The 25762-nt window shown below is 30.6% G+C and overlaps 1 protein-coding gene across 11 annotated transcripts in view; it reads right to left on the reverse strand.

The window, feature by feature from the left end:
- LOC129918266 (CUGBP Elav-like family member 4) overlaps positions 1-25762 on the reverse strand; it is a 993834-nt gene that overhangs the window by 54774 nt on the left and 913298 nt on the right. For all 11 annotated transcript variants that reach the window (XM_055998713.1, XM_055998708.1, XM_055998710.1 and 8 more), the window contains one exon: positions 20865-20944. In XM_055998713.1, coding sequence (XP_055854688.1) covers positions 20865-20944 — 80 coding nt within the window. The remainder of the gene's footprint in view (positions 1-20864; positions 20945-25762) is intronic.

Here is a 25762-nt window from a genome sequence, read left to right on the forward strand (position 1 = left end):
CCAGGATCCATATATACATAGGTCAAATGTAATACACACAGGACACCCTAAGGACATGTAAAAGATTACTATGAAGTAATTACAAATATTTGTACAATTATTATTAATATTATTTAATGCATTCTCTATATCCTGGTTTGGTATTTTATTTATATATGTGTATGTGTGTGTCCGTTTGTGTAATCATAATTTTATGATAATCGAGACAAGGATTCTACTAGGTTTTGGTTGCCTTATGCTTATATACCGCTTACTGAATGCTTACCGTTGGCTTTGTCTATCGTTGGGGATTAAAAGAGAATTTACCCCCAAAAAGGACATCATAGGCGATATTCTGTGGAAGTGACTGTCTGCGTGCCAGGGATTTACCAAGCATACAACTAAAGTAAAGTAAAATTTTACTTGTTTACTTAGTTTAATGTATCAATTAAAAATGATTAAGTTTAATATGTTGAGGCACGTTCCAAGGATAACGTTTCTATTTCGTTGCGAAATTTAAGTTCTCTCTCTCTATATTATAATAAAGTGCACAGCAGAGAAGATCTATAGGGTTTTCTTCTGTTTGCATAACGAAAATGGAAGCATTCAGTGGGACAACACAACACATTTTCAGGATGATGAGGATGAAAATGATGATGATGGGTGGCGGCGCAATCCTTGAGTAAACACATCTAGAGAAAAAAAAAAATAAATAAAAAAAGGACATCATTGACAAAGAGGCAGCAAAGTGTCTCTCTTCGACATAGATTTTGTGCTTTTTGTGTTATTTTATGAAGGACCTTTTCCTAGTTTTTTTTTTCTTTTTCTCAAATTTGTTGTGTTTTTGTTATAATTTTTTTTTTTCATTTTTAATGCAAACGAAGCTTGTTGCATGACATGTCCTTTGACTGAGTTAGAGGAGGGGAATTTGTATGTGTATTTTGCGTGCGTACTCATTACTCTCCAGTAGCAAACGAAAATCCTGGTTTAGGTTGTGTTTCCGAACTGTTGCTTCGCTTTGTGTGTAAATATTTGTTAAGCGAGTATAACATAGAGAAATGCCAGTCGTTCAAAAACAATTTTTATCCTTTCACTAGGACCTAGATTAAAAGAGAGGTACGAGAGAGAAAAAGTTGGTTTGGGAGTGGAGAAAGGTTTGGAAAATTCAGTGAAATGCACCGCTACCGTGGAGAAACTTTGAGATGGTTTTTTTTTTGCTTTCTTCTCTACCAACTCATAATATTTTTCTGTGTTTGTTGCTTTGCTATAGAGTAGTAGGGTGGTATTTTTTGATGTGAAAAAGGATATGTGGCTTGAGCCTATGCATGCATAAAACTTTTGTTTGCTTAGAAGTCTGAATTTTTTGAGAACAAACTCTATGGCGAGTAGAAAAAAGTAAAAAAAAAAACATATATTGTGTGCAAAATGGTGGCTAAATTTGATGAAGAGAATCATTGGAGCAAGAAAAATGTTTGCTCTTTGCATTGGGATAATATGCGTTCTATATTTACATTTTATGTTTGGAATAAGGACTACGAAGGGATTGTGTTTTTTTTTTGTACCTAAACATTTTATTTTTTTTTTGTATAAAAGATTATGGTGAAAAAGTCTTATTTAGGAGAAAGATATTTACACAAAATGGTGGTTAAACACAGATTGTGTTGATGGATTTTACTTTTGATATGATTGCATCCAAGACAACACCTCTAAAAAAAGAGAAGGGAAGAGAAAGAAGAGAGAATATAAAAGTGCTTAAATGCAATGTGCAAAATCATTGTATAAGGTTATATAACTTAATCCGCTGGATTAAATGTGCATAAAAGGTGAACATGCACCTTTTTTGCACATTTAAGTTGAATGAATGAAAGCAACAACCATCATCAGTGTGCAGAAGATTGATAGCGATAAGAAAAATGTAAAGGATTTAAGTTGAAAGGTTTTTAAATTTGGTCGACTTATCATTAAAATGTTAAAGTTTTTTTTATGGAATGTATTAAAAACCTTAAAATCCATACATTTTTTGTAAGTTTTAATGATTCCGGATGAAATAACTGTTCAAACAATAATTTAATTCCAAAATCAAAGTTTTCATGGTGTTCATAAATTTACATCCTCTAGAGGGCGCTTTATTAAAAAAAATTTCAAAGCCTTATAATCTATAACCAGCAGACAACCAAGACGGTTCCAACGATATCTTATTTGTCAAACTGTGACAATTAGTTTAGAAGTTGTGAAGGAACATATACCCATAGTGCATAAGTTGTATTCACATGTTCTCTCCAAATGTTTAAGCTTCTTATCATAATAAAGAAAATGAAGTAAGGTTGTAATCTTGTTTGTTTTCCGCTGGTTATAGACAATAGAACGAATATGTTACAATGTTGCAGAGACCTAGAAACCGTTTTGCTTTAAAAAAATGTTGAACTACAATTCAATCCTACCAAATTTTATCTAAATCAGGTTTTCGTGGTAAAATTGAAATGTCACAGGTTATAGCTTTTATAAAGCCTTCCTTATAAGCAATTTTCTTATACAAGTTATAATTTCTTTAATATGTCATGAAAATTGTCTTAATGAATCATATTAACACATCAGTAAACAAGCTTTTAAAGGGTTTTCAGCTTTTATAATGCTTCTATAAATTTCTGTACATTTCTTATACAAGTTAGAACATCTTTAACATTTTCATAAACCTTATTAAGGCTTCGTTAAGCGTCAGTTTCCTTTAAGCACTGGTAAAGCTTCGATTAAACTTCTTTTAAGTTTCTTTGTTTAGGTATGGTTAAATATAGCACAACTATGTTGCCCCTATTTTCACTCTATAAATCACAAATTCCAAAAACTCTTAAAACATTTCTCGTGAAAGTACATATTTGTCAATTGCATTCACGCATCAGTGATCATAAATTTCGTAAAAGAAAAAATTTCAAAATTTCTTTTTCCATAAAATTTTATTATTTCCTTCGTAGGTGAACAAACAACTCTATCATTTCGAACATAAAATGTTGCAAAACTCTCATCTTGTCAAAGAAAAACCTTCGAAAATATTCGAAAATTCACACACACACTAAAAATCTCATTCATACTGCATCTCCTTTTGCATATAAAGACGATTTTATACTTTTCCCCCAAAAAATGTTGGTGCCATTCGAATTTCATTGACCATTTTCAGTACTATGGTAGTGTGCATCATACATATTCATACAAAAACTCTTGTATGAAGTGAAAAACTTAGAAAATGTCAAAAAGTTTTTCTTCATTCTCTTACTTATACGATTGAGCTATATAGGGTTGATACTCAAAGTTTTCACTCTATATCACATTTCGCGAACAAATATTAAGATGAAAATGAAGAAGAAGAAAGTCCATAAAAATGCTGCTAGCGGAAAATCTTAGTTTAATAATCATGACATTAAGGACTGTAGAAAATAGTTTGGAGGCGGCGGAGGACCAACAGGACGAACCTTCAACAAATCCAACAAAGAAGTTGATGATGACAAAAATGATGATACTTCTACTCTTCCACATGATGAAGCCAGTCACAAGTTGGTCGTCGTGCAAAGATGAAGAAAACTTTGAGTTTTTCCTTTCTATAGTTTTTATTACCAACAAACATACAAGTTAACTTTGTTGCTGCAGAAAATGATGCAAGGAGTGTAATGCAATGATAATAAAAACCCAAAAAATAGAAAAAGAAAAATAAACCAAGTGTTAGTTGAAATCATGTTGCAAGCACGAAATATCCTTTCAGTTTGTTAACTGATATAAAATATACACACACATGTATACAAACAGGATGATTGTACTTTTTCTATGTAGAGTATTTTTTTTTTCAGTTTGTTTAAGTCGTTAAAAATACAAAAAGAATAAAAAGAGATTTCAGTTCTTTCTCCAATCTTCAATGCTCTTCTATTAGCAAAACTACTTTCAAGACACGGTACACCGGCTTACATTACATGATGCACAAACAGACAAACATACATGTCTCGGGAGTAGGGTAAAAGGGACTGACTTGAAGTTGTAATGGGCGATACATGTGCTAGGTAATTGCTTTCCGTCTACGTCTGCAAACGGAGATATCCTTCGTTGAGTAAATGTAAATGTTTTCAGGATGATTTTCAAGATTTTTCATTTCTTTCCTTTTTTGTATTTAATTTCTTTAAGGTAGAAAAGTATATTTTCCATTTATTTTTGATCAAGATAATAGAAGAGTAAAAATTTACCACTGCCAAGAAGGGAACTAACTGATTTTGTGTCTGTTGATAAAGTGATAAAGTTGATTTCGGAAATAATGTACCTTCCCAAAAATTAAAAACCTTTACAATAAGGACGTTATTGCAATTTTGCCATCTAAAGTCAGCATCAAGTGACCAATCATAAAAGAAAGTAAAATTTCAATGAATTCAACCTAACTTCATTGCATTCGGTTAGCAATTGGAAAGTTTTAAATTCAATAAAGTTTTTCTATAGAAAAAAAAATGTTACACATACACCACAGTGACCCATTAAATTTTAAACGTATTCGTAAACGTTCTTGTAAACTGCAAACTTTTTTTTTTTTAATATTTAGTACATAATGTTTCCCAGCTGAAACTACAAGTTCTCATCTGAAAGCTGTTTAATCTCAGCTGAAAGTTATAACTTGTAAGCTTGAGCTGAATGTAGTTAATCTGACCTGAAAGTTGTAAATCACAGCTGAATCCTGTAAATTTAAACGAAAATAGCCAAAATCTGACACTGAATTACTAAAAATCTCAGCTTAAAATGGAAGAGAAATAGGAGAAAGTGGTAGACCTCGGCTGAATTTAGTTAATCTGAACTGAAAGCAGTAAATCTCAGCTGAATATTGTAAAACTCGAATGGAAAAATCAAATTGTTGCTAAAATAAACTGAAAATTTTATATGATTTGAAAGTTGTTTATGGGCTCAGCTGAATATAGTTAATCTCAGCTGAATACAGTAAGTTTCAATTTTAAGCCTTAGCTTTAAGTTGTAAATACCAGCTGAATCTAGTAAATATTATCTGAAAGTTCTTTATGTCAGTTAAAAGTTGTAAGCAACATTGTAAGCATCATTTGAGAGTTGTTAATATCAGCTGAAACTTGTTATTATCAGCTAAAAATTGTACAAATTGAGCTAAAAGTTGTAAGCCTGTGTTAAAAATTGTAAGCTTTAATTGATACTTCTAAATTTGAGCTTAAGATACCAGTTGAAAGTGATTTAGTAAGACAAAACTGTCTTAGTTTTTAAAAATGAAATATTTCTTTAACTCGCTTTTTATACACAAAATTGTTAAAGCAAAACTACCACTCCAAGTTTGCGTTTTTTCAACTAACTAATTAGCTTTGTTTTCTTGGTATTCTGGTATTGTATGTGGTTAACCCAATTGAAAGAGTTAATAAAATCATAAAGAATTTCACAAGAGTTAAGTTAGGTAAATGAATACCTACCCCAAACCCAAATTAATTTATTGCAATGCCAAAAACGTGACAATGATAAAAGACCTTTTTACTAAGAATATAGGGATGCATTTTGCCAAATACGAAAATCCCTCCTTTCCCATTTTACACACACAGCCACCTGCTGGCAATATACTAATTTATCAAGTTGAAAGAGCCTAAATCCTTTTTGTGAGACAAATGACTTGATGTCTCCCAACTAACCGCACTTAATTAAACTAACCGCTTTTCTTTCATCACTCTCATACTATTAAATTCTACAACACACACACACAATCACAATTTAAAAATTTTTTGAGTGAAAACACACAACATAACATTATAACCTTTTCCTTGTTCATAAATCAAATTTAATTTTCTATCTTTGTCTTCGTCCTTTCAAGTCCTTTCTATTGTAGAGATGGTCGTCTATCTATTGTTTGTAAGAGTGAAAAAGTTTATTCATATATTCTCTCTCTCTCTCTCTCTCTCTCTTTCAAAATTTTGAAAAATATTTTCCAAATAAAATGGTCAAAAGTAAATTTACACAATTTTAATGAAAATTGATACACGAACACGAATAAATTTCATTTTATAGTGATTGGGATCATGAAAGTAAACATACACACAAACACACACACAGTTACACATTAAACATAAATATATAACTGAAAGATATTATCTTTCCAGCCATCATATTAAAAGCCCAAAGGTTATTCAATTTCACAAATATCTCTTGAAATCCTTCCTATATAGTGATGATATATCGATACCTATAGAAAGATAGTGTCTCGAATTGGTATAGGGATCTATATGTATATTTTTGCTTGGCCACTTGTGGTTTCGTAAAATTCCATCTTGTATCATCATCATCATCAGCATCATCCAGAAGCATCAATCTGATGGATCTCTCTTCTCCCCCCTCCCATTCTCTCTCTCTCTCTCTTTCTCTCTTTCGTTCTATCTATCAGGATATAAAATAAATCCAGTCTATCGATTGTTATGCGAAATTCTTCTCATTGATGGTTACAAATTCCTTGTTTTATTCCTTTTTCGGAAAAGAAAGGTCTGAAAGGGGGTGAAGCTGGATATCGACGTTCGTGTATCGAGAGACTACATCGACTTGTAGTGTGTTTATCTTAGTTTTTTAATTAACGAATTCCAATGAAACTTTGAATTCTAAGGGCTCTGGTTTTGGTCGGCTGCAGGGCAATTTTTTGGTTATAACCATCAGAGTCCTGAACCCACCCACTTACACCCACTTTAGCCTATGCTAAGGTTTCCCATGCCACTTATACCACCTACTTGTACAATATGCCTTGGCTAGATTCTCGTCAAATGTTTGTGTGCCTCTCACGCCTTTCAATCAAATTGAAGAGTTTCAATAGACATCAATTCTAGAAAGGGAGTAAAAGAGATGGGTACACAAAAAAAAAAAAACATTCAGGATGCGAGTCCTTCCTGCTTCCTTCCTGACTCTAGGGCTGTTTCTGCTGTTGCTGGTGCTTGCTGATGCTCTGTACACTGGGCTACAATAAAAGGAACGTCGATTTCGGACAAATATTGACTTAAAAGGATGTGTATATTTTATAGGGAGAACATTGAACATCCTTCAACCCTTTTTTTTCTATCCTCTACTCATCACTGATGTTGTTTGTCAGAGTGTTGGAGGAGATGTTTTGGTGTGTGTGTGTGTGTAAAATTGACATTAGAAAGAACACGATTCTTTATTTCTTCGAGCTTCCTTCCGATAGAATTTTTTTCTCGACTTTTTTTTTTTTATTTCTTGTATTATTACTTCTCGTACTTATGTTTATCCTTTTGGAATTGCTGTTGCGCTTGCTAACTTCCTACACATCGTTGAAGGTTTTTATTTTTTTTTTTTGTGTTTTTCTTTACTTTTTCTTTCTCTCGCTAGGATACAAAGTTCTTAATTAATTCGGAAATGAAAAGGGTGAAAATCCATGAAAAATTTTTGCACACTCCCACAGTTGAGTTTTTTGATGTTAAGGCGATTGATAGGAGCATTAAAATTGTATATATATAGAAATGAAGTCCTTTTTTTCTGGTTAAAGTCCTCAAGGAATAAAATATACATAGAATAGATAGATAGATAGATATTGACGTATTGAGGGAATAAAATGAGTTTTTTTTTTTTTCTTTGAATACACACACTCAATTACATACAAACACTTAACCGTTATCGGCTTTTTAATTACTTAATTCTCTCTCTCTTATTCTCTTTTCTGTGCATTATACTTTATAGAGACTCTCACTTTGTGGCTATTGCCAATGTATTATTATCTCTGCTAGCTGGATTTGTGAAGGAGTTTTTTTTTTTTTTTTTGTGTTTTTGTTCATGAACGTTAATTAACCATACATATAGGAGTACTATAGGAGTAGATATGTGTTGGAATAACATTCAATTGATTGCGGATAGGTTTATCCTTTTGTGAATATCTTTACTATTCACATTGTATAGAGGTATTTTGTATTTATGTGTGATCCTAAATTGATTGGGAGGCATAAAGTTATTGGTGTAAGCTTTTTTATTATGGAAGTGATGTTTTGTTTACTTTTTTAATAATTGGATTGCTATAGCGGTTTTTGAAAGACAATGAGAGAGAGACACTTAATGGTAGGTTTATTATTGGTTATTTTGGTCAAGTGAACCAGTTAATAAAGTGAATTTCGGCCAAAAGAGAGCTAAAATCACTCTCTTTTGGCTGCAATTCAAAACTTTTAGATGAATTTTACTTGTTTCAGTCTAGGCTTACAACTTTCAGCTCAGGTCAAGCACATTCAGCTAAAGATTGCAACTTTCAACTGAGATTTTAACCCAATATTTACCACATTCAGCTGAGGCTTAAAAATTTTAAAGTTAAAGTTTCAAGTTTTCAGTTAAGATTTGCATTTTTTAGCTATGATTTGCTATATTCAGCTGAGGTTTTCAATTTTCAGCTGATTGTTATTAGGTACAACTGATATGAACAACGTTCAGGTGTTGCTTACAATTTTGAAGTAAGGCTTACAACTTTCAGCTGACATTTAGAATTTTCAGCTGATATTTACTATTTTTGGGTAAAACTTTCAAGTTTCAGATAGGGCTTACAACTACTTCTACTAGACTCACATATTTAGTCAATAAAATACATGTGATTCTTATCTAATTTTTTCTCGGGTGTATTTTTAGTACTGTTGTATTGTTTAATGAGTACAATTCCTATGTAATATTTTCTTTAGTTTACATTTAAATATTAAGCCAAGAAAGAGAATAATTTGGGATTAGAATGTGAATATGTTATGTAGTGGATGCACATAAACTCATGTCAAAACAATGCTTTGTACATCATGTACTTAATTAGACATTGAGTACACCGTTAAGGTACACATGAAAGACTTTTATGTATATACAGAGTCTAAGCTCTTGTGTCCTGAATATAGAAATGTATGTTTTGATTATAGACACGTATAAGTTCAAACTTTCTTGTACTCATAAAAGACATTTTTTTTATTGAGCACAGTAAATGTACTGAATTCTGGGAAAAAAAATTCACTTAAGATTTTATATACTAAGTAAAGACTTGTACACATTACTCACTTATATCGAATTTTGTATAGAATTGTAAGTAAGTTTGAATACTTGAAACTTTTTGAGCGCTGATCGAGTACTCAGCCACTAGACAAATTTTCTATAGAAAAACATTCTGCCAGAAACAAAATACCAAATAGTTCAAACAGGATACCTATACTTTATTCAGTACACATTACCTGTTAATTGCATTTATTACATCGGGTTTCTTTCAGCTCATTAACAAATACCATTACACTTTAACTGATAGGTCACTCTATATTCAGTACGTTCATATTTAGTACAAAATTTGTATGAACTCTGTACATTAAAATCAATACTCATTGTAACTACACAAATTCAGTACTCAGTACATAAAAGTCAGTGTGTTTATGGTCTACATTGAGTAATTTAATGCACATAAAGCATGTACTCTATACATAAAAGTCTGTATTCAGTAGCCAATGCTGTATTTAGTACATTTGTTTTCGATATCTAGCCATTAAATGCGCTATACATCTAAATTAAAAACACCTTTAACCACAGACATGTGTTGTGTACTCATTGTACAATGTACATGTTCTCAGTCCAATCTATCTCGAGGTAAGTTGTTACGAATTAGTTTTTAATGTACAAAATTTAAAAATCTAGAAATAAACTCAATCAAAATGAGTATGTGGAATAGAAATCATGAATTTAAGTTTCCTTTTTTTAATTCATACTGCCAACAGAATAAGATACATTACATTCAATCAGAAACAGTTCTCAATGAAGAGTCTATTGTTTTTACCTTTAAAAAAAAACCTTGAGCTGCTATATATCACATCATTAGACTAACAGACAAACAAATAAAAAAACGAACATCATTTCAAAAACCTACTGTTGTAAATGTATTTTCTCCTCACAGCAGGATATTTCTGTCTCTAGTCCTGTCTATCTATATTTTTCCGTCTGTCTGTCTATCTATTTACCTTTGACAGTACCATTTCACATTACACCAGTAATAGTCATAGTCATCGTTGGATGCCCAACTGTTATTTTTATGAGTGTTTCCTTAGTAATTTTTCTTCCATCATTTATTTTTTTTCCTTCAGAATAACAACAACTTCCACTATGTTGTGTGTACTGAATCTGTCTTCCGTCGAATAAATGAACAAAAAAAAAATAATATTGTACCTAAGAAAACTAAAGAAAGGAAACCAAGGACTATATCTTTTTCTTAGAAGAGCTTGGAGACACAGTTTCTTCGTTTATTTTCCGGTTGCGAGCAATGAGCATCACATTATAAAGGAAACAGAAGCGCACCAATAAATTTGTCTTAAAAAAAGGAAGAGTTTTTTTTTTGTACGTTCTAGTACAAAAAAATATAAAACAGACATCGCGGATTTTTTTTTAGGTTTGGATTTCAGTATAGTTGTCTTTTGTGGGGAGTCCTTAGAGAGAAAGGATTTTTTGATAAAAAAAAGAAGAAAAAGAAATCTGTGCAAACTTTCTTTCTTTATTTTGTTGTTTTTTTTTCTCGTTTTTTTTTTCTGTCTTTAGTTGGTCATTGTTGAATATCGCCATTGTGCTTGTTTGGAGGAAATATCAACGTTATGTGACAATTTTTAGTTTAAGTATATGAATGTGAATAAAAAAAAAAAATTGTACAATGTATGTCTGAGTGTGTGGGTGACTATATTTCTGACTATTTTATAGAAGAAAATTCCGATAAAAAAGACGATGACGTTGTCTGGCAATATCAATAAAATTTTATTAAGAATCCCGGTTTGTGGATATTTTTTTTTTTTATATATTTTGGCTGGCTGTTGATGCTTTTTAATGGTTCCTTAAAAAAGAAATGCGAATAAAATAAAAATCGGCAGAGAAAAAATGCAAAAAAAAAAAAATAAAACCATCGTTGCCGCACACACAAAAGGACGATTTTTCGAAGGATATTTTTCTCATTTTATTGTGTTTATCTGTTGAAATGAGTCGATTGCTGAAAGGAAATGTTTTTTTCTCTTCTTTTTTTTTATATTTTACTTTATTTTTTTTTTCGTGTTGTCGTTGCGGGTTTTTCTGCTGACTATTCAACAATTGAATGTTTTGACGAACAAAAAAAAAAAAAGAGAGAAAAAAAAATTGTCAAAAGCGACAAGGATAAAAATTGTATTTATGGACTTGAAAGTTGAAAAGAGGTATTTTTTGAAGTAATTTTCATAAATTTTAAGGATTAATGGTGGAGGTCAAGTTGAACAATAAGAAGAGTGGTCTTCCAATTTTTTTTTTGTGGCGGTCTGTCTCCATAACAACAAAAAAAGAAATTTCATTCACTTTTTGGGTTTTAATTTTGTTTGTATGGTCAAGTGAGTTTTCATCAGAAAATGGACGACAAATAAATAACAATGATGAGGTTTTTTTTTCTGATGAATATGGGGAAAGAGTGGATAAAAGAGTTGTCTGTGCAGGAAGTTGAAGGACTTTAAAATGGGAAACATGGATACTCTTTTCGTATTTTCTTGGATTTTAATTTTGTTATGTGTAAAAGATGAAGAAATTGTTGACAGAAACAAAAAAAAAAAGAAACATGAAACAAAAAAACAAGAAGCATTGGTTTTCATTTTGGAGTTCCACAAGAGTCGACACTAGGACCTACACTTTTCATAATTTTTACATCAGACAAGATTTAGTTAAAATTCGGTACAGACTCTTGTTTGCAGGAGATTTCTTCACGTTTAAGGGAAATTAATAAAAAAGGGGAGATAAGAAATTAGGTCTCCTATATCCAGTTTTAGAAATGAAAGCCGTTTCTCAGCCAGAAATTGCAGAAATGGAACACAAATATCAGAAAAAAAAAATAACATCAAAAACCTTAGAATATGGTTCAATAGACAAACTTGTTTTAAAAAAACCAAGTCACCTTTCGTGACTTAAAAGACTCAAAACCCAAGAAAATCACAACAAAATATTCAAAATAGTGTAATTTATTCCAAAAATTCCAAAATCCCCCAATCCAGGAACCTAATTAAAATCGCTTTAAAAACTAATTCCGTGTCTTCAATATCCACACATTCACTAGATTTATTATATCCCAGTAATATATTATACACCGGACGTTCCTTAAATATGCTAATTATTGCGTATATCCTTCACCCACCCAAAAAATCCTGTCGAAATTAGAATTGAATTGAAATTCTTCAAATAATATCCTCGGTTGAGTGATTCAATATTATGAAGAAGAAGAATAAACACCCTTCAACCTAATTTTCTATATATGTAACACAGTTGTGGTGGATTAAAATCAAAACCACCCTTTTTTGTTAATCAATTGAAAATCACACACACACAGACATATCCTTTTTGGTGCCTCTGAGACTTCCTTTATTTTTTCCCTATATTCTAACTGATGTCTGTTATAAGCTTTGCATATAAATCTATTGGGCTTGTGATAAGTACACATTCCGTTTCCGTTTAATTATCCCATTCAAATGCACGCAACCATAAAAATACGTATACGAAAATTGAACACAAACAGGACGAAAGAACAAAAAAACAACAACAAAATAAGCAGGGAATTCTTTTTAATTTTTCACTTTGAAGCTTTTTTTTATTGCTTTTTTTGGGAGGTTTTTGGCGCGGCACCTTTTCACAGCAGTTAATGTATAGCATTTTTGAGCAAATTACACATATTATTCACACCATCCATCCCCTTTTCTTTTTGGCAGGCAGGCAATTCATGAATTTCAAAAGAAAAACGCACAAAACAAAAATCATAGGTTACAAGCCAGACAGATTGTACCATCAATTTCAATTTACCTCGACACAGGATCTCTTCTTTCTTTCGTTTCGGTTTGGGGTAACATCTTCTCAGTAATCTCTTTTTGCCAAACTAATTTGATAAAACCACCTTTGCGCGCACCTATACGACCGTGACTTGAAAATTGAAGATGGGGTATCTTCAATAAAAAGAAATAAAACAAACAGCATGAGACTTTTAAAGATTGGCGAACCAAGGAAATATAAGGACGAAAGTGATTTTGTTTATCCTTCCTGTGCTCATTCCAAACCCCCAATTTCACTGTCAGTGTGTGTTGTTGCCTATTATAGTCACGTCCTTCGAGATTGGTTTGCAATTTCTTTACCTTTTTTTCTTGTTGAGGTCCTGTTTTGCATTTTTTTACGTTCAATTCACTTTCAATAAACATCAACATAAATTTCAAACCCACACCGCTCTGTGTACCTCTTCAAGCTCAATTGGCACAACACACATGTGTTGCTGCTTTGGTGGCGGGTGGTGGTGGTATCCTTTCAATTTACAACCCAACATTCCTAGTTGAAATAATCTTCAATCACCTGTCCAAAAATAAAAATAAAAAAAAAAAAAAAACAAGGAAGAAAAAGGACTCTTCACACACTTCACATGATTTTCGCCAGATTTTCAATAACAAAAACACAAAAAAATAAAAAAAAAAAAAAATAGGATACAAAAATCCTCTCTGGGTCTTTGTTCAAGACATCATTCTGTTACATCCTTGGCGGGGGCTACAAATTAAAGGAAGACTCCCATTTCGCGTTTCCGATTTTTTTTCTGGGCGTTTTGGTTTCTTTTTCATTTTTTTTTTTTTTTTTTTTTTGAGAGAAACGATGAATGAATGAATGTGTTTTGGGAGTAGGAATGGGGGTAGACAGGGTGTGGGAAAAAAAAAAATAATGGGAAACCAAATTGAGTGTTATGCACACATCCTTTTTCATTTTCTAGCAGCAAATTCATAAAAATAACACAACACAAAGAAATATATAGTAAACAACGCGGGCGCGAATGAACGTCGTCGTCGCGTGCGTCGTCATCATCTTCATCGTCCTTCGAGTCTATACGAAGGATTCCAATATAGCAGACAAATAGAATGTATAGAAATATATTACACCTGGTGTCACCTTGTTTGATATTTTTTTTACTTTTCGTTACAATCTAGGAGGAAAAGGAATTTCACTCTCTCACTTTGTATCCTTTTTTTGCTTTTGAGGAACATCTTCAAGTAATGGCGTCATTTATGGACGAAAATTGTATATACGTTCATATTTTATTTAGATATTTTCGAGGAATTTTTTTTTTTTTTTGAAATCTCGATTCTTGTTACTTTAAAGTGTTGTAGGGAAAAATATAAATAAATAACCAAAAAACAACATTCACGTGAACACATGTGTTGCTTTGCTATACTTTTTTCATCTAGGTGAAATTGGTTTGTTAGTGTTGTGTCCTGTTGAGTTGAGAGCTCTCTCTCCTCTCTCAATTTTTTTGCTTTGCAAAATTTATATGCACTGACACGGATGTTTCAAAGTGTTGTAACAGTTTTTTTCTTTCCCTTCATCAGCTATAGGTACCTTCCTATTTTTGAAGAAGAATTTGTTTCCTGTTTCCTTTCGTTGGTAATACTTTTGGATATAAATTAAGGTAAATTGAATGTTTTTTTTTTTTTTATTTTTCGCCAGGTAAGGGAAGATGTAGGTAATGTAAAAAGTGTGTTTTTGGTACATGGCTCATTATTTTTGCATGAAGTTACTACCATGCTTGGATTGAAATTTCAAGTTCTTGATTTTGTGTTGAATCAATTTAGTGGTGAAAATGATTTGACAGAACTGCACTTCTTTTATGAACCTTTTCGACTTAAACCAACACTACTTAGCACTGTTTTGCATCTAAGAAGGCTTTGTTAGATTCTATATAGATTCTTAAATACTCAATTTTTGAAGTCGGAACACTTTTATAAACAATTAATACAACGGGATGAGTTGTCTGTGTCTGGGATGAGCTGTCCTAATTTCCCACAAACCCAGTTTTTAGTACTATAAGTATGATTTTTTCTTAATATTATTAACCGGTGTGTATGTTTGAACGTATAAATGGGAATATATGTATGTTTGTACCTTCATAACTTCTAAACTACTTGTTATAATATGAAAAAAGAACTATCGTCCAAATCGTCTTTTCTGTCGGCTGATTATAGACTGTTAAACATTTTCTAATATGGCGCCCTCTAGGGGCAAAAAATACGAACTCAAAATTGTATCCTAAATGTTCAGTACTCTTTCAATTTATTCAATCTATTCAAAATTATTCAATTTTAATACAAAATTGACTTTTGTCAATTGAAGAAGTTTGGTAAGACTTTTAATTTGTATCTAAAAGTTTGAAGTTATAATAGTCCTACTTATAATTTCACACTTCTTGCAAAAGAAACAGATGTTTAATGACTAAAATCATTAAAATATATGACATTTTTAAGGTATCACTTTCACAAAAACACGAACAGGAGTCAAAATACTATGACAGACTAAGTTGAATGAATTAGATACAAAATACATGTTAAGACCTTACAAATTTTTTTTTGAAAATCCCAGCTTCATAGGTGTATATCCCAACGACACGATTACTCAAATCTTATGATAAATTTCACGAACAAAATACAAAACATTTATTTGTATCCCTTGACAGATTCCAATCTTCGTCTACTGGCATAACATTTCATTCTAATTTCATCACAAGGCTTTAACTACAAACGTTCTTTTTTTCTTGTTACAATTTTTATTTTATTTGAGTTCGTCATGCACGGGAACCTACCTAACTTCCGTCTTGTCTCATTCTCTTCGTCCTCCTTCCCTAGAGGCTAGAGAATTAATTTTATTTCACAGGGTTGTCTCCGTTTAATTCAACACAAAGCGAGAGAGAAAGAGTCAGTAGACATCATTCCTCTTTACCTACACACCTTCCAATCCAATCCAGAACAGAAGATTAATTTTTGAAACATTTGCTGCGCGAGTAGTAAGCAGAGGTATAGTATAAAAAGCTAGTAGCGGAGTATGAAAAAAAAAAAAAACGAAAGCAAACAGATCTCTCCCCGACACACCAAACTTTAATATCCTCTCCGACAGCTGCAATTTTTCACCTGGCTAATTTTCTAGATGAGACGACGGCTTTTAATGTTCTTCTTCATTTATACTGTTTTTTTTTTCTTCCTTACTTTTTTTTTTCATGTATATTTTCTTCAATGGTTGCTCGTAACTTTTTTTTTGCTCTTTCGTCCTGTGTGTGTTTTCTTGAGATATAAAGGTGCTAGAATTGTAGGTATTGTAGAGAGAGGTACCCCGCACTAACTCACTTTATACTTACAAGGAAAATAGGTAATTAGTGTTCATTCCAACGCAAAACAACAGCCTGAATTTTGTGATGATGAAAATGATGAAATTGCTACTTTCCCTCTCTTTTTCTCATGGAAGGATTCAGACTGATGAGCCAACAAAAAAAAAAAGAGTAATCAACAATCTGTGCCAGAGACCCCACTTCCTTTAGATCCTTTAACCAAACCCAACATATACCTAACTTTTGGCAATTACTTTTGTTGCAAGACAACAAAAAAAAAAACGAAAGAAAAACAAAAAAAAAACTCAAAGAATAAAACGAATAGGACGACGCGACACACACAAAAGTCCTGGAGGAATATTTTATTTCATGAGCCTCGAAGGAGGTTTTTTTGAATTAAAAATTCCTCCCAACTTAAAACTCAAACAGAACACACAACTAACTATTCACATGAATTAATTCAAGACATTGTTTCATTTTTTACAAAAAAAAAAAAATATATAAATGAAAAATTAAAAAGGACCTTCTGTACAGAGCGTGCACTATGAATCCGTTAATCTCAATATTTATTCAAAAAATTGTAGTTTTTGTATTTTTTTTTGTTAGTCCTTGCTCTCTCCTGGCTACTATGCAATTGATGTAGAAAGTTACTCAAGAGATGTCCTTTTTTTTTCTTCTTCATTCATTTGCTCAAAATATAACTCTTGATGGCACCTAAGAGCCATACCAACTGCTAAAATGAATCCTTAAATTCTATAGGGATATATTTGTATATCCTTGGAGAGAGTGGAGAGTTTATGTGCAGTGGATGGAGTTTTTTTTTTTATAATATTTAACATTTTAAACCAGAAAAAGCTACATTTTTTGTCATTTTTACTTTCTTTTTTTTTTTGGTTGCAAATAATTGAAAAGTTGGAAGTGAGTTTTATTTGAATTTGCCAACTCTTGGGAGAGGAATGGTAATGTATATATCTCTTCTTCTTCAAATGAAAAAAGGACGAACTGGACTTGAGAGCCTTATAGTTTTTCAAGTTGAACAATTTGACTTGGCTGTGTGTCCCTCTTGGCTTTTACTTTTGGAGTTTGTTTTTTAACTTTTTTTTTGTTGTCTTTTTTGTCTATTTTTTCTTGTTAAGTTCGCGGGCAAGTTTGGGAGTTTATTTTTCATTTAGCCAAAGTGCACATTAAGTAGTTCTTAATGTAATTTTGTGGTTGGGATTTTATGTGTTTTTTTTTTTTTTTTTCAAAGAAAATTGTGGTTGATAGGGTTTTAGTTCAGGGATCAAAACTTGGAATATTTATTGAATATAAATTGAATGAAGTTAGGTAAGCGAATAAAAGGGAAGATATGCTTGTATGAAAGATATTACTTTAAAATTAGAAAAGTTAATCAAAAGTTTGTAAGTTTAAGGCCATTTTAAACTGTAAAAATTAGAGAAAAATAAATCGCTATTTACTCATCAAATAGATTTAATAGTTACATATACAATAGTTGACAAAAAAATTCAGAATTTTGAATGTACCCAAACTGAAATTATTTTCTTTCAAACTCTTTAGTCTGAAAAGTTATTTTTGGGGTACATCTTCTTTAAAAACCTTCACCTGACTATTTTAAAACTATCAAAAGGTCTCAAAATACTCAATAAGTTTCAAGCTCATTTGCTCATACGGATCATATATTTGAATCTTATTTAGGACGAACATAGCTCTTATGTTTTACTTAGTTTATTATAAGTTGCTAAAAAATATTTATGTTCAACATAGCAATGATTTACTTTCATGCGAGAAATCGTTTTTTGTTTTTTCTATTGCAGAAAAAGTAAAAAAATAAAGAGAGTGGCAAAAAATATGATTCTGGTTTAATAAAACAAATTTAATTTGAAGTTTTTTTTTTTTTTTGTGTAAATGTGTTTGTGTGTCACAATTTGTTTGGAAATTGTAACAGAAAAATGATGAACACTGCTTTCAAATTTGTGCGTCAAATTGTACCATGGTTGACACGAATAAAAGTAAGTTTAACGTTGTAAAATCTAAAATTGATGTTAATTTTTCAGACAAAATCATTTCTTAAGGGATTTCATTTAATTTTTGTTCAATAAAAGGGCTTAAGTAGAACATAAAACCCTTATGTTCTACTATTTCTTCCCCCTAAGTTATGTTAAACCTAGAGGAATTTATTACACAATTTTAAGTTCGTGCAAACCGATATGTAGAACTTAAGGGTTTATGTATCACATAAATATTTAAGTTTCGTTTCATCAAATGGGACTGAACAACTTTTCTGATTAATTAGGCAAGAATAAAAAAATAGCATTAAGATAAATAACTACTCATAAAAAGTTACGTATACGCCACAGTGACCCCCTTTAAATGTCTCTAAATAAATCACTGACTAATTATTAAAATTGGCTTTTGCTGGCCATTCACTGAAAATAATTGATAAACAGTTGTAAAATCGACATTTTACTTTATAAGCTTCAAAATAGAAAAAAATATGTACATTTTACCCAAGTGGAAAATATCAAAAAAAAACAAAAGAGGCTAAACTGGCGCAAAAATTTTTTGACTCATAAATCTGAGTGGGAAAGGTGTGCGTGCGTACTCTATTTATAATTGATAATTGATCTACTATCAAGTGGATGGTGGAACAAAACAGAGTTACAAGGGAAATTCTAAAAGCATCAAACTTCTTGATGGCTGATTTGCTATGTATATTTATTTGGGCTTCTATAAATAAAACAAATGGGATTTCGTTGCGTTTCAAATGTCAATGTCAAAATCATAAGAAACATGGCAACAAGTAAAATTCTGATGTGATCGAAATCAGTTGCCCAGCTGATGAAATAAAAGCAGCTGGGCTGAATTTAGAGGGTTATAAATTCCTTCTCAATTCCTGAAATTCATTTAAGTCAAAATGTTTTGAAAAAATGCATAGTTTACCACAAAAAAAGAAAATTGGATATTCATTGAAAGTGAGTATTGGAAAGGAAAATTTGGTGAAATATTAAGTGCTTATCTATCATCCATTACTTTCCACCTTCACTAAATTCAAGTATTTTTTTGTGTGTTAAGGTAAATTTATTTAAAAAATTCAGAGAACATACATAAATTAACACTTATTCATTGAATTATTCTATTGTATAGTAGTAAATGAATCTTAATTTCTAAATTAGGTCCAGTATTGTTAATTTTACAATTCTCATCTGTTTTTTTTTTTGACTTCTTTAAAATGTTTCAAACACTCAGATTATGCTTTGCATAAGCTTATTAATATTTAATTCTATAAAAAATTTTCTCTTTCGAAAAAACAGTTAGTTTGGAGAAAAAAAACAATGTTTAAAGCACCATTTATATAAGTTAAAATTGATATCAGATACATATTGTTAGCATAGAAAAATATTGCCCTTCATGTGACGAGAAAAGGAATTCATCATATTTCTCTCAAAGCTTCAAAATCTTAAAAACCGATTATGTAACAATCCTTTTTTGGCAGAAAATATATTACCTATTAAGCTTGATATCATAATATTTTCCACCCATATAAAACATTTATTTTCCTTAATAAGATTAAAAGATTTAAAACAAAACAAAAGCAAACAAAAATCCGCCTATGATTAAAGTCCATGCTTCCTAAAGCATAGCAAATCCCTTTTTTGGTTTCCTTATTTACCGTCTCATTTCGAACTTAATTTTAAAATTTTCATCAACACAAAAAAACACAAACGACAATCATTTCTCTCTTCTCCCCCTTCGTTTTGTTTGACAAATCGGCCTAAAAGTTCATAAAAATCACTAACACCCCTCACACTGACATGTTACGCGGCGGCAATTTGATAAATTAGGATCATTTTTATTCCCCACACTGGTGTTAAGTCGCATGCTCGCGATTTTCCTAGACAATTTATCTAGAAAAAAAAAAGAAATCACCAAAAACAGGAGTCATCTATATTTTCCAAAAGGTAAAAACCAAAATTTCCTTAGAGAGAAATATAAAAGAAATAATTCAAAATAAATTACCCAAAATTTCTTAACAAATTCACCTCCGGCGAAAAAAGTTACTTGTACCTACATTTGTCCAAAAAAAAACAAAAACAAAAAATAAATAAATGAAAATAATGAAAAGAAAAAAAAATAATCTTAATTAAGTCTGCGGCTTTAATTGACTTTTTGATGTCATAATCATAAAGCTAAGGGAATTCTTGATAAAACTTCATACTCTGAAACAAGAAGTGAGAGAAAGTTGAATTGCTTTATCCAGGCACCTTCCTAAACCAGAAGAGCCTGGTTTTGCTCTCCTGAAAATATGCAAATAAATCTTCCTAAGGACGAATTAATCATTGCAAACACACAGGATACACCGTAGATAACACCTTACGAAGTGTCCTCAATTATTTAGAACCCCAGGACTCTCTATCTATAACTTGCTGCTGTGTGTGTTTGTCTATTTTCAATGTGAATGAATGAGAATAATATAGGAAGAGTAATAGAACAGAATATATATAGCGTTTATATCGCGCCCAATGCCGCTGCTTATGCTGCCGCATAGCGAACAACTTCTGCACAACTTAATTGAGCAGCTAAAGCAGCATTAATTCAATTTATTATCAGAGGATGTGTTCACAGATGTATCCTTCTTCTTCTATAAATTTTATACATATATACAATTCCATAGTATATAGGTCTATTTTGAAGTATTAATGTATTTTGTAGTACCTATATCTTTAAGAGAGGAGGAGTAAAATTGTGCAACACTTACCGGCATAGTTTGACTTCCGTGTAAATTAGTTATAGCTGTTTGAGCTTCCTGATGGGAACTAAACTTTACGAAAGCACAACCTGAAAATATATAGATAGATAGATAGATAGTGAGTATAAGGATAAAGAGGGCTTAATTAGTTACGAGTATCGTATGTATATGGACTATTATTGTTATTATTATTCTATACATTATGCAAAGATTTTAGTGATTGGATAGAGATAAGAGATACATAGAGAAAGAGAGAGAGAGAGAGTGGGAGAGAGGAGACGAGGTAAAGGTAGGCATCTAATGAGTTTAAATTGGTTTTTGAAATGAATTTAAAGGACTTTAAATGGAATGAAATTTAGAGTGATTCTTTGAGAGGGTTATATTAGTCAGGAAAAGTTTTAGTTTATAACAAATTAAGGTTTGTCTTTACTACTGAAGTAAAAAGGACAAAAAGGACCAGAGGATGTCAAGGAAAATATAATAATGAGATAAATTTTGTTTTTAAATAAAACTTTTGAAGTTGAAAATAAAAACAAAATTTAAAAAAAAATTATACAAAAAAACATAGATAATAATTTTTTATAATAATCTTCCTTCTAAAAAAGTGGTTTCAAAATGAAAAAAAGCTATACTTTTCGATTTTTTGATGACAAAACTTCGTACAAATTATTTGCAAAGCTCCTGTAAACTTAAATAATAACTTCTCTCTCTAGACGGCGCTATATTTAACTTTTGAGATAGACCATAACTAGCGGATGATTAAAATTCTTCCAACGATTCCTTTTTTGTCAAATTTGGATTGTTAATTTAGAAGTTTTGAGAGAACAGATGAACATGTATTGTATACATACCGGTCAAATACATAATCCTTAGGAAAAATGACCGATCTTCCTTTCCTACATTTAAATAATATTAATTAATGTACTCTTATTAAAAATTACAAGCATTTTTTTTTTCAAAATGTGATTTTTATTTGTAAAAAGGGTGAATTTGATTTGCAAATGAATACAAAAAGGGTTCAATTTAATTTGTGAATGTGTAAACTTTATGTAAAAAACTTGAACGTTAAACTTTCAGGATGTTTTAAATCAAAATCCATTTGTTGCTATCAAAATTTCAGGAAAGAATACATTTTTGTATCCGAAAAATGTATTTTCTTGCCTTTAATTTCAAATAACTTAAGAATTTTAAAAGGATTGTATTTAAAAAATAAACAGAGAAACCAAAGACCAAAGACTTTCAAAAAAAATTTCAATAAAAAGAATCTTCATTTTTGACTATAAAATTTAATTTAATTTGAATCCAATAAGAAGAATTATTTTTCACAGAAATAAGCAGCCACTTGGAATTGACAAAAAGAATAATTGAAGTGAGTTCAAATTTTCATTTAAATTAAAAATGAAATAAAAAAAAAAAACCTTAAACTCTCTTTAATTACCTGCGAGTCCAAGTCTTTTATCAAAAAAAAAAAAAAAAACAACATCCATTTTCAATGCGATGGAATTTTTTGTTTTCATTTCTTCGTATTTTTGTTTTTAGCAAAAAATAATTAAATTACAAGCCTAATTGATTCCACCTTTTAATCAAGCGAATTCCTTGGTATTCAGTTTCCTTTTAATTTCGATTCATTCAAATTCAGCTTCAGCATCTCCTTCATCGTCATCATCATCATCGTCGGTATAGATTCTCCAGAGTAGCTCTTAACTCTCATGCCTCTTGTCTTAGTTTACAATTTTCTTTATTTTTTTTGTTTTTTTTCATCAAAACCAGTCTTCCAGTCTTTAGTCATCATTCGAGTTTTTTTTTTTTTGTATTTGTTTTGCTTTCGTTACCTCTTCAAAGTAATTACCTTCCAACTAAAACCAATCCTTATCATCTTTTTTTTTTTTTTTCATTTTCTTGGTCGTTTGTCTTCTCTGTGTTCGTTTTATATGGTGAATTCTTATGTCAGATCCTTTTTCAAAAGTTAAGAATCCTTGAAATGAAAATGAACTATAAAAAGCTTCTGTGCTGTATTCTGGGCTGGGGGTGCTTAAGTTCTTGTCAAACTCTCTGAAAATCCACCGCGGAGCGCACTGTTGTAAGTCTTTCTTTCTTCTTTTACTTCTTTAACTAAGACATACACACAAACATACAGAAAAAAGGACATTTAAATCTTTAATTAGGCCATTTCTCACAATTACTTGTAATTACAAATTCTACTTTTTACCCCTCTCTTTCATCACCAACCATTTTTACCATCTCCCCTTTTTCTTTTTCATATAACTTCGACGACTTCTTTTCTGGTTTTTGATTCGTTCTTTACGTGAAATACATAAGAAAAAAAAAAAAAAAAGAAAATTTTCCCTTAGGCAGGTATTCAAGGACATCATCATCATCAGGATCAGAAATAAAAAAAAAAAAAACTGAATAAGAAAGAGATTTTACTAGATAATTTTTGAAGTATGAAAACGAAGAGGGCTAATGATGGAGCCAAATCAAAAGTCATTATAATAAAAAATGATTCGGAAATAATTACACAAAATCCTTTTCTTTTTTTTTTTCATCTTCTATTTTTGGTTTTTGTTTTTGGACTTTAATCAAGAATGCTAATGAATATTCCTCCTTTTTTTTTGTTGCTTTCTTTTTGAAAATAGATGATCCTGATCCTATATTTATACCTTTTTCTTTAGATAATAAAAAAAAATATATAAGAAGAACATTGCAATGGGATAGAGTATAGGTTGCAAGCTTGAGGCATAGGAATTTATTTGGAAGAAAATTGAAATTTTTGGGTTTCACAAATAAAAAAAAAAAAAACAAGAAAGAAAAAGGCCTGAAGGAATTTAGAAATTTATCTTGTGAGAAATAAATTTTGAAACTTTCAGGACAACACATTTTTTATTTAGTTTTTTTTTTTTCGATTTGTGGTTGGTGTGGTGTTGGGTGATTATTAATTAAATAAATAAAACTTTTTCAAAGTGATTTAGTTAGAAAATGTTTAAAGGTTCAGTTGCGGTGGGTGAAATTATCTTAAGATTTTGGCCAAATTGTCCAACAATGAATTTTCCTCGCGTATAATGAACATTCATGTGCTTATGTATAACAATTTTCAAACTATTTAGCATTAAGAAATTTTAAGTCTTGACTTTAAGAAGTCATAATATCGATCGATATAAAAGAAAAAATTGAAATTACATACAAATCATTCATCTCGAGTTTAGGTTCTTCTGATGGCTGCAAACATGCTTCATTACATCATCGCCCACTTGGGCGAATGAGTGAGACAATTAACATATCTTATGTCTTGGACTCAAACGAATAAAACCGCTATAATTTGTATTTAACCATATTAATGTTTTAGATTCCTTTAAACAAAAGAGCTGAGCAGCGAACTTTATTTGTTTACTTTTTTCCTTTAATATATCAATCTTGCTTGAAAAAGTTTTTTTTGCAAATTTACAATTTTAGTCCTATTTTCAGCAAAGGAACTAATTGAGTAGAGTTGATGAAAACTTGCTCGTATTTTACAGGTGACACCAGGCACTTTTTTGATGTAAAAGAGTGTCAGTTGAAGTTTATTGTGTATATTTTTGCCTAAAATAGAGTTTTTGTACTGTTTTTGTTATTTCATTGCAATAGGGTTGCCATATGCCTTCATTTTTAAAATGATTTAATTAATTAAAATTCACTTTTTAAGATTTTGTTTCGCCTTTTATCATTCACCATTTAGAAGTTACAGCTTTTTAAAATTGTATTTATATCCTAAAAGTATGCAAAAAAAGAGAAGCTACTAGTATCAACAGTTAAATTGTTATGAATTCAACTTACAACAAAAATTATAAGAGCTTAAAATGCAATTCATGGTTTTTAACAAATAAAATATATGTATATATATAAATATTGAATTATTATAAATATTGCATACTTTTGGGTTCAATACAAAATTTTGACGTGCTGAAATTTAAAACAGTTAAAGTGTTTTGTAGAAACTTCCAAAAACAATACCATACTTAATGAACTCTATACAAATAGATTGGGATAATTTTTCTTTATTTAAAGCTGCATAAAAAACAGTGACAACAGTGGACCAGAACGTAACTGACTGCGACGAAAATTTAACTCTTATGATAAAGAGCTATTTCCTATCGCAATCTAGATGACAGAAATTGTTTCCAAAAAACAAATCTATTTCACTAATTATTATTATTTTTTTTAACGTTAATGGATTTCAAGGCAAAATATAATGACACAAACATAGACATCAGACATCTCTATCAATTATTTTCATAGTCCTCTTTGTCGTTTATTGATATAATTTTTCTAACAACTTATCGACATTTCCAATCTATTTACTTTCCAAAACAATAAAATTATGTCCCACCAATCAACAGAAAAAAAAAAAAAATAAAACAAAAAATAAAACAGTTCAATTCATTGAATGTGGTCGTCCTGATGTGTCCTTAAAATAAATATGTTACAATGTATAAAGTTTCCCAAAATCATTAGGAATATTAAATAATTTTTTTTTCTCTTTTCTCTTCCTCTATACTTTGCCATTATCAAATAATAAATAAATATATATGTAAAAAAAAATAATAACAAACTTTCGATAACATCATTATCCTTTTATGAGTTTGTTCACTAATTTATCCTTAGGCAAACAACGGGTCCGTGTCATTTTACTTCAATATAATATCTTTCTCTGTCTCTCTATAAACGAACAAGACAGATAAGAGGGGTGAAGGGTGACTAGATGGATTGAGTTTTTGTTAGAAGGACGAAAAAAATCCTTACGTGCATATATATATTTCAAAGAAGAAAAAAAGTATCTCACAAACGCGCGCGTCACCTGAAACTTATCTCATTAAATTAATAGACCGAGGGAGTTTTTCCTGTCGTTGTTGTGTGCCTCTGAACTAAAATAA

Source organism: Episyrphus balteatus, chromosome 4, assembly GCF_945859705.1.
Source record: "Episyrphus balteatus chromosome 4, idEpiBalt1.1, whole genome shotgun sequence".
Classification (NCBI taxonomy): Eukaryota; Metazoa; Arthropoda; class Insecta; order Diptera; family Syrphidae; genus Episyrphus; species Episyrphus balteatus.